At 39.1% G+C, this 10,163-nt stretch overlaps 4 protein-coding genes across 4 annotated transcripts; 1 reads left to right on the top strand and 3 right to left on the bottom strand. All coding sequences in view use genetic code 12, as the record gives it.

Annotated features, from left to right (window-relative positions):
• Positions 1-1,936: 1,936 nt before the first annotated feature.
• On the top strand, positions 1,937-2,206 carry PGA56 (Pga56p; the record flags this gene model as incomplete). The annotated part of the gene is made up of 1 exon (XM_051752381.1): positions 1,937-2,206. One exon carries the CDS (start codon positions 1,937-1,939, stop codon positions 2,204-2,206), a length of 270 nt encoding a protein of 89 aa, XP_051608443.1.
• Positions 2,207-3,432: 1,226 nt separating this feature from the next.
• Positions 3,433-5,300, bottom strand: KGF57_003005 (rRNA-processing FCF1 family protein; the record flags this gene model as incomplete). Its single annotated transcript, XM_051752380.1, has 2 exons — positions 3,433-4,441; positions 4,747-5,300. The coding sequence occupies 2 exons, from the start codon at positions 5,298-5,300 to the stop codon at positions 3,433-3,435; spliced, it is 1,563 nt and encodes a 520-aa protein (XP_051608442.1).
• A 162-nt stretch (positions 5,301-5,462) lies between these two features.
• On the bottom strand, positions 5,463-7,193 carry KGF57_003004 (uncharacterized protein; the record flags this gene model as incomplete). Its single annotated transcript, XM_051752379.1, has 1 exon — positions 5,463-7,193. One exon carries the CDS (start codon positions 7,191-7,193, stop codon positions 5,463-5,465), a length of 1,731 nt encoding a protein of 576 aa, XP_051608441.1.
• A 1,409-nt stretch (positions 7,194-8,602) lies between these two features.
• Positions 8,603-10,120, bottom strand: KGF57_003003 (uncharacterized protein; the record flags this gene model as incomplete). The annotated part of the gene is made up of 1 exon (XM_051752378.1): positions 8,603-10,120. The coding sequence occupies one exon, from the start codon at positions 10,118-10,120 to the stop codon at positions 8,603-8,605; it is 1,518 nt and encodes a 505-aa protein (XP_051608440.1).
• Between the last annotated feature and the right edge of the window lie 43 nt (positions 10,121-10,163).

Raw genomic sequence — 10,163 nt, 5'->3', positions numbered from 1 at the left:
ATACGTTTTTTAAGTCTACTTTTCCCCACTTTGTCCAACGCAAAAGGAGACACATTTTGTTGCTTTGTTGTGTGGCATAGAAGAATATTGCAGAAGATTATGATTTGTTTGCCGCCTTATAGAAGGAAATCAAAATCAACCACGTTGGCCCCAGATTGCGCATTGCGAAATTTTTTACTTCTCGTAGTTGAGTCGTCTTGAATCATCGTCCTCATCAACGCAATACACACATCTATTGTCACAGCATTCACAAAGTTGGCTGAAAAGGAAGAACAAGAAGAAGATTAAGCATGAAACACCAAATCCAAACGTTTGAGATTGATATTTTATTTTTTTATTATTTTATCACTTCGGATAAATTATAGAGATGAAAATTATAGAGATGTTTGCCATTACGTAACTTTCGTACGATTTTATTTTCTCTCTCTCTCGCTCTCTCTCTCGCTCTCTCTCTCGCTCTCTCTCTCTTTTTTTTTGTCTTTTTTGTCTTTTTTGTTTCTGCGGTGCGGGTGGGGGTCTAAAGTGGAGGAAGTGGGGCAAACGACACCCCCTATTTTCCTTTTGCTCTTCTGGAGCATTGTATCTTTTACTCCTTTTTGAACAACTGCAATACAAGTCTATTCCAACCTCTTGAAAATACAACTGTAGTTACTGTATCCTTCAGTTTAACTTAATTTGGTTAATGATGAAATTAATACAATACACGTGGATTTTCTCTACTTACGTCAAGTATTACGCAAAACTGTATCTAGCACAAAATGTAATTGAATATAGATTTCAGATTTCAGAAATGAACTTTGTTTGCCACTAGGGCCGCCAGGTTTCTCGAACTATAGAGTGTAGACTTGCTAAGGTTAGTTAACATAATATAGAAAGCAGTGACAATGGTAGAAACAACAGAGACTGCTTGCATTAGTTTAGAGAGATTTATTGAGAGGGTATTTGAATGTACCTTCACACACCTCCGTTCAAAAGAGGCGTAGACTGTGGCTCTGCGCACGTTGAGTTCGTGGTGGCAAATTACCAAAGATGCGTTATTAATTATTCTGCTTGTTAAAGAGATTAAGGCGGAATAAACAACGAGTTTTTTTTTTTTTTTTTTTTTTTGGGGGGGGGGGGTGATACTTGGCTGGTCGGGGCTATGTACATGCACAAGAGTTTCACTATATTATGTAGTACTGCAGGTGATGGTTTTCCTTTAAAAAAAAGAGAACAAAATATTGTATCAAGAGCAATCAAAAAGAATTCAAAATCTTAACCAGGGCCACGCTACAAAAAAAATAAAATAATAATAAAAAAAAAAAGAAGGATGTTTTTTCTTGTAAAGTATTGATGTAAAGGTGTGAATCATTGCCAAAAACGATAATAAATTAACCCAATTAGGAAAAATAAGTCTACACATTGGCACGTGAATCAGTGTCTAAAAATAACTTCCCAAAAAAATACGTCTAAGCCTTCATCACAATGTGTAGGTCGTGTATCCGAAGCCAGGAATCCTAAAAATACAATAATAAGCAGAGAATGTAACATACTAATAAGTGCGCCTATATGCAGTACTTTTACACACTACCATGAATTTCTTTTTTTCTTTTGTTTTTCATGCGAGTATGACTCAACACAAAACAAGACTAACCAAAAAAAAATAAAAAAAATAATAAAAGAAAAAATAATAAAAGAAAAAAATCACGCCTGAGTAAGAAAATTTTTTTTTTTAAAGAAAAAACACAAAACACAATTTTAATATTCTCACAGCGTGTGTTCCCTCTGTACAATTAAATTTTTTCTTCTTCTTCTTCTTTAACGGTAAAATCTAGAGATTATATAAAGGGACCTCAATATCCAAAGACAATTCTAAAGCTTCCTTTTAGTTTTTCTTTTCCTCTTATTCAGCTAACCAGTTTTTACACTTTAACAAAGCCACACATTATCTACAACAATGCAATTCACTCAAGTTATCGCTTCATTGGCCTTGGTCGGTGCTATCCAAGCTAAATCTTCCAACTCAACCGGAGGTGCTGTATCCAACTCCACTGGTGCTGCTGGTTCTAACTCTACCGGTGGTGCTGCTGGTTCTAACTCCACTGGAGGTGCTGGTTCCAACTCAACCGGTGGTTCTGGAGCTTCAGGTAACGCTGCTAACGCTCCTAACGCTAACATCTACGGTGGTGCTGCTTTGGTTGCTGCTGCTGTCGCTTTGTTGTACTAAGCGTGCTGTTGCTGTTTAACTGCTACTACTACTACTACTCACCACTACCGCATTTTTTTTATGTCTTGTTTTTTGTTTTTTGTTTTTTGTTGTATTATGAGGTCAAACCACAGACACAGACTCAATGCTTTTAATAAACTACACTAACTTATAAGAGAGCTTTGTGTTCTGAGAGGTTTGCAGAAATACTTTCAGCATAGTCTTCACATTCTAATAATTTCAATTTTTTTTTGTTCCCATATTATCACATTTATTTATTCAGCTCAAAGTTGTTGTTTTTTTGTTGCAAAAAGGGTTTACTTTATACATTTTTTTTTTTCTTTTTTAATGTAAATACAACAGTTCTTGCGTTGTTTTTATTGCCTTTTTGTCTTGCTTTTGTTGTTTAAGAACTCTTGGTTGATCGTTGTGGTTTGTCCAACAAGGATTACCATGGAGACAATTATATAGAATATAATCTTAATTTCAAAACTTAATTACGTTTCGAAATAGTGTCTTGTAGTGGATCTCTTGGCTTTATCTCTCGCCACGCAAAAATGCAGCATATGGGTGATGATTTAAAGCACGAATAGAGAAGTGGCAGGGTATAGTCACTTTGACATAAAGGGTATTCTGACTCGGGAATGCATGACATCATTATTGTCTAATTGGTCACCGATTCCGTCGAGTGTGATAAGGTTCCAGATATTCCGAAATGTTAACAACGCCAAAAAAAAATAAAAGAAGGAAATTATCCCAGTTGCATAGGCTACTCTTTTCAGGAATAATATCTAAAACCACCCTATCTTTACTTTAAATCTCTACCATTATAGGCCTAGGTTGACGAAAAAAGAAAAAAAGAAAAACTCGTTTGGGTAATTTGTGACAAGGATGGCTGGCTATAAAATTTGACAGATGTAAAACAAGCGAGACTAGCACAAACAACTGATTAACACACACACACACACACACACATACTCAATGTTTGAAGTAGAACTTGAATAGAGGAGTAAAGAACAATAAGCCATTGAGGGGGGGATGTATATGTCCTAAGAAATGATTGTTTCTGCAGGATGAAGTGCATGCAACACTTGAGCTCTGCTGTTGAACACTTGAGCGACGTAAACAAAAGAGAGTACTACACAAGTCAAATGCAACTGACCACGAGTGTCACTATTTTTCCTATATACCTAAACTTACTGTCCTACCCAAATAACAAGGTACCACTTCAACCTTCAAAAGTCTCTTCAACTGTTGGCCTTGTTCTTGCGTAAGATATATGAATCAATTGTAGTTGAATCAGCAGTTACTGACTCAAACTCTTCTTGAGGATTGAAAATCTCCATCAATTCCCGACTGATCTCATCCATCTTGCGTTGGAAATTAGATTCACTATGATGATCACCAAGATTGGCAGTATTAGAAAAGGACTCGTCGAAACTTTCACCAATGTCAAACTCACCTCCTTCTACTCCATCTTCTTGCTGCATTGGGGCTTCAAATTCTCCAATTCTGCCTTCCCCCAGATCCAAGTTCTCTAGTCTCAATGCAACGGTATTGATCAAACTACAAAGCTTGAATTTGAGCATGTTGATATCATTGTTTTTGGCAAGTATCAACTCCATCAACAAGTTATACTGGTTTAGCAAGTTGTAAAATTTCGATTCAAAGGAAATACCAGAAACACCAGTCCGCGGAGTGCCAGTTATTGTCGATTTTGATTTTGATTTTGTTGTTGTTGTTGTTGTTGTTGTTGTGGTGGTGGTGGTGGTGGCAGTTGCAGTGACTGGTCTCGATACAGGTAATGACGTTTGTTTCCATTTCTTGGAAATACCCATATCTTTCATGACTTTTGCCATTACATCTCCCTCTCCTTGCTCTTGCTTCCTTGTCCAATTTCGAGCATGATTCAAAGTTATTTGATATGGGGGTGGCAATTTTATAGGTGCGAAATCTACTAAATGGTAATGTACTTGCTGCAAATGAATGAAGATGGCATCAAGAGTCAATGGTGGTTGAGTTGTAGGTGATGCAGTTGGAACTGAGGCTGTCAAGTTGGGTGTTTGTCTCCGTTTGATGAATGAAGAAGAAGTTGCCAGTGCTTTTGCTTTTGCTTTTGCTTGTGCTTGTGCTTGTGCTTTTGCTGGTGTTATTGGTTTTGGTGTACTTTTGAAATTATGGTAGCTTCTGGGCTCTAAGGCTGACTGGTTCCGATGATGATATGGTTTGTCGTACATGACTGAGACTTTGTAGCAGCTAAACAGCGAATGATGTATCCCACTCTGAGAGCATTGAACAGGAAGTAATTTGTCATAAAACTATCTTGTGGCTGCCAAAAAAAAAAAAATAAAAAAAAGGATAGGTAATGCGGGAAAGAAAAAATTGTGAACGAATAGCAGTTGGCTTGTGCAAGACTAGCATAGACAGCATGATAAGAACTGGTATCCCTCCTACACCAAAACTCCTCTGAAACACGTCCATCTGTACATTCCATAAACACATAAACTGATAATAATATTTTCCCCACCTAAAACACGTCGGGCAATCTCTCCACTACATACGAATGTCCACCAACACTAATAAGCGGCACACCAGGAACTTTCCTAATCCTTCTCTTCAAATCAGCATCATTCGTAGCCACTATAAAACACTTGTGCTGCATCACTCGATTAACAAGACAATCATCCGCATACGTCCCCGGATGACTGCAGCTCAACCGTTGGATGCGTGGGTCCTTGGCTAGCTTCAACGCTATTCTGTACTTGGCCCCCAACTTCTCCAATTCGGCCATAACGCAATCGGTGATTATAGGTATACATTTCGCCATCAAACAATCCATCAAGCCTCGTATAATGTCAATCTTCTTTTGGATACTGAAGTTGATGAAATTCGTATCGATCAACACTTGGTATGGCGGCTTGATAGCCTCGTTGAATTTGAAGAAAAGCGCCGACGACACTTGTGGTACATGCTGGGTCAATTCTGGATCCTTTTGTTGTGATTGTTTCGATAGTTGGTTGGGGTTGACTGATTTGTTTTGCGTTAGACGCGGATCCTTTTTGGATAATGTACGTTTGACAGCGGCAAATTTTCTAGTCTTTTTGGCTTTACCCATGGTTGAGTTGCGAGATATGGTGAAAAGATTGGTTCAATATTCAGAGATGAGATAAGTTGAGATGAGAGGGTTTGAGCACACTTTTTTTTTTTATTTTTTTTCTTCTTTGGCAAGAGCGAGATAATATACGAAAGAGCTTGGAAGTCGCTATTCACCTTTACTCTATTTACTTTGATATATCAACTGAGGCTCCAAGACATCCTTGTCATTCTCTTTCCTCTTCCAACTCAATATCCTCCTTTTCTCAAAGTCAACCTCAAATAGTCTAATCTTGCGCACATATTCTTGATGGATTGTAGTTACACCCGAATCACCCGTGATTGAATTATAACACAACCAAATTGACGGCACATTGTCACCACCTTCTTTTGTTCTTGAAGTCTTTTTTGGTTTTTTGGCCAATTCCGAAAGGATACATGCATCATTTTCATGTTCGTGTCCAACTGACAATACTTGGTATCGACAATTGATTATATCGTCATGGAACTTCACATTGGTCTTGGTGTCGAGTGGGTGTTTTTCATTGTAGGACCCAATGATTTTGAATGTGCCGGCGGGACGATATTGTGGGATAGGGTAGTGGAAAAAGAGTAGTTTGTAATCAGTGGATGTGAAGTCGTTGTTAATGCGGTACAAGTAGTTGATTTGTGTTTCATCAATGAGATGATCTTGCGAGTCGAGTATGGTTATCGATATTGTTTGTTCGTCAACTTGATCCTTTTCCCTTGTCACTTTATTGAATATTTGAAGATTGTCATTGGTAACCCCATGTAGATTTGAATCAGCAAATGGTACAAACGTGTTGAGACAATTGGGTAAAGACGACAAAAACTCTACAATTGTTGATTTATCTTCTTTGCTAGGCACTTCGTCCCCAAATGTGTAAATGAATTTCGTATTTGACGCCAAGATCGGCTGCAAACTCTTTAACAATATGGACTTGTAATCCAACGATCGTTCAACATCAATTAGGTCACCGGTGATAACAATCAAGTCGGGGTGTTCTTGCTGTATTGTTGATTCGATAAATTTCAAAGTTTTCAAATCAGAACTGCATTTCATATCAGTTGCAGTACCGGCATCGCTCCCCCCTGTTCTGCTACATCTACCCAAATCCTGTCCAAAATGCAAGTCTGATAATTGCATCACTTTGTATTTCTCCTGACTCGTTTCCAATATTTGATCTTGTTTAACTAAACTTTTAGCCTCTTGGGAAATCTGCTTCTGATACTCTTCCTGTTGCTCAATACTCATCATTGAAATTGATAAAATTGGATGTACTGCCTCCTCATTGGATAAATGTAAAGTGTGATGGAACAATCTTGAATCTATCAAGTCGTTGCTACCAAACAAGACATCAACTGACCGTAGCACAGGACTGTCTCTTGACAACGGGGTTTCAGGGTTGTTGATGGTGTATTTTTTGTACAATTTGAAGAACCGATCATCTTCATTGTCATTGACTTTGATAACCTCGTATCCTTCATGGTTTTCCAATGATAGCCCGGCAATAATCCTTGTAGTTTCGTCCAATGATGACAACTTTAATGCAAGATAATACTCATGTTCATACAATTTCTTCTGCAGCTTACCTGTAGCATACTTGTAGAAAGTCAATGATGGGTTAATGGTTGTATACCCTGCCGGTACTTTACAAAACTTGAAGCTTCGACATTTGACAATTGTCACGTCTGACACAACCAGATTCAGTGCATGAATAGTAGTCTCCAACTCATGTTGTAGCTTTAGTAGTGTGCTTTGTGGTATGGGTGTATTTTGTATCGCCTGTACTGTGATGTAGATGAGAATGAGTAGACTACTTGTTGCGATTGTTGCTAGTAGTTTGATATAGTGTCGGTTGATGAACATAGCGCTAGATCGAGTCTTTGCCATATCGTATTGTAATCAGTGACGTTGTTTGGGAATCGATTTGCAGGGTTGCTTGTGGTGGTGAGTATCCGGCTCCGATGAGTTTGGCTTTCGAGCTTTCAAAGATATATATATATATATATATATACAACGCTGATAGATATAGGGTGAGTGCGATGCCTCTAGGATTCAGTGGCAGGCTAAGTAGTGATCTATATCGAATTGCATACAGAAGGAGAAATATTTCTGGGTAATATGTATAGTCTTAAAAAGCTTATACTGCACTATAAGACTTTCTCGTATATACGATACATACATTGTATTACTATGCATACAATTTCTCTCTGAATATTTTGAAATTCATTCACTTTTTGTGTAATGTATATTGAACCCGCCTTAACTTGCGACTAAAACTCTGTCCAGAAGAAGTAGAAGTTAGACCTGTTTTTTAACACATCAAACGAAGCGGTAATATCAACACGCTGGACAATCGTTGTGAGATACGCTACTTGAATCCACACCTTTTGATAATTTGGCGCTTGCAATAGGGTGTGGAGAAAAAAAAAACTACAAAAAAAAAACACGGAATTGGCAGAGCAAATGTACAAAGTATTGAGCCCATTTTTGTTCTAGACCATTTTTCTCTTTGTTTCACTTCCAAAATTACGGGAATAGGAATTTATTTTCTTGTCTACTTCTTCTGGTATTCCTCTGTTCATCATGATATTCTTCAATTGCAATGGAAAAAGATGCTCACTATGCTTTGCTTTAATGGGGGGGGGGGGACCACTTCAATAAGCACATGGGGGACAAGAAGGTCATAATTCTCTAACTAGGATACACTCAGAAGCGTGAATCAACGAAGAATATTTTATTTCTTTACTGTATAACACTTGCATATTAATCAAACCCCAAATCGGGCTACTCGCAACCCCAACTGGGTAAATGGTTTATTTTGTGCGATTTTATCGCAATAATAATATGGATTGACGACGGAAAATCCCTACGTTTGATATTACGCGAGCGAGTATTAACATGAGCGCTGCATTTAGAAAAAATGTCGACTGCACTAATACTGCAAAGCTGCTTTAGTACATCTCTTATGTACTCTCTGATGCCATAGATTTGACCTTGTGGGCCAAACAAGGCGGTCTATACATGTAAATGATCTGGGTAAAAACTGCAGTTTGTACTACCTTTACTTATCACTGCAACAAAATGAGGACAAACAGAAGTTACACACAATTTGAATGCTTGAAGTGCACGTGGTTGTGAACCAGGACGACACCCGGTGTAGTCTTGTAGTCGTTGCGTCCATTGAACCCAACTACAAACAGCTCTCTATCACAGCCTATGCTTGAGTCAATCTGTGACCAACATGTGGAGCAACAAGTCCACGATGCAATAAAGACATAATAAATTACTTTCTCTATTCAGATATCCTCATTTGCACGCTTCTTATTTAACCTACCTTCAAACTCCTCTTTTGATTCACCTGCACTCCATCTCAACTTATAAGCTGGATGCAGTTCTAACAAAAACCCGGGATCTTGGCGATCACTGCCAAACAATTGTTCCCTAAATGTCAATGGACGTCCAATATCTGGATAATCATCCCACACCAACCCACGCTTTTGTAATTCTGGAATCAAGTACTCCACAACTTCTTCAAAAGTAGTTGGTTGCACTGCGTAAGTTATGTTGAACCCATCAACATCGGATACTTCGATCCAGCGCTCAATTTCATCAGCAACTTGCTCAGCAGTCCCGTAAAAAACAGGGCCCAATCCACCAACGGTAATTTGTTTGGCAACATGCTCTCTTGTTTTCTTTACGTGTTCCGGCTCACCAGGAGCTTTCTTGTTCCACAATTCAAGGAATGATTTAACTGCATTGGTGCCGACTGCAGTGATGTCTTCCCCATACTGGTATTGGCTAATATCGATACCTGTCCAGCCAGAGAACAATGCTTGCGCACCTTCAATATCACCGTAGCTTTGATACTCTTTGTACTTGGCTTCTGCATCTTCTTGAGTAGCGCCAATAATAGGAGTGATCAATTGCAAAAACTTGATTGAACCTTCAGGGCGACCAAATTCCTCAAGTGCAAGACGCTTTATCTCGGTAATCAGTTTGGCAAGAGCCTCAGGTGCAAACTGGGTGACAAACACGACTTCAGCATGCTGAGCTGCAAATTTCTTACCAGCACTCGATGTACCAGCCTGGATAATCACCGGCAATCTTTGGTACGGGTTGGGTTCGGCAATAAATGGGCCTGGAACTTCGAACCACTTACCCTTGTGATTAATCTCTCTAATCTTGTCAGGGTTCGAAAACACCCCATCCTTAAGCTCCACCGCATCATCAGCCCACGAACTCAAAAACAATTTGTAAATGACATCAATGTACTCTTCGGCACGTTGGTATCTTTCCGCATGCGGTGGCAAATCCTCCCCATTCAACAAGTTTCGTGCAGCCGAGTCCAAATATGAGCTCACCACATTCCATCCAATTCTTCCCCTAGTCAACCAATCCAATGTTGCCAAACGCCTAGCAAAATGGTATGGTGCTTCACTAATTGTAGAAAACGTGATTCCAAAAGCCAATTTCGAAGTGACGGCAGCACAAGCACTGATCAACGCCAGTGGCTCAATGTTGGGGAACTGAGCGCCTGATGTTGCAGCAGCAGTGAAGTTTCGCGGCCCATTGTACACGTCGTATGGTCCCAATACATCAGCAATGAATAATCCATTAAACTTACCACGTTCAAGTAATTGAGACAAGTTTGTCCAGTACTCGATCGTGTTGTGGTTGCGTGATTGATCCTTTGGGTGCTTCCAAAGACCAGGTGCTTGGAGTCCAGAACACCCCATCTCAAAAGCAAAGAGCTTCAACTGCTTCTTTGGTTTGGGTGAAGTGGAGTTTGCATTAGTCTTGGAAGATGGTGCCATTGCGTAGCGTAGATGCAGGTTGATGATAATCTCAAATAAGGAG

The sequence above is a fragment of the Candida theae genome, assembly GCF_024610275.1.
Source record: "Candida theae strain CBS 12239 chromosome Unknown scaffold2, whole genome shotgun sequence".
NCBI classification, from domain to species: domain Eukaryota; kingdom Fungi; phylum Ascomycota; class Pichiomycetes; order Serinales; family Debaryomycetaceae; genus Lodderomyces; species Lodderomyces theae.
Note: the sequence above shows the minus strand (reverse complement) of the source record. Positions and strands in the feature narration are given on the sequence as shown.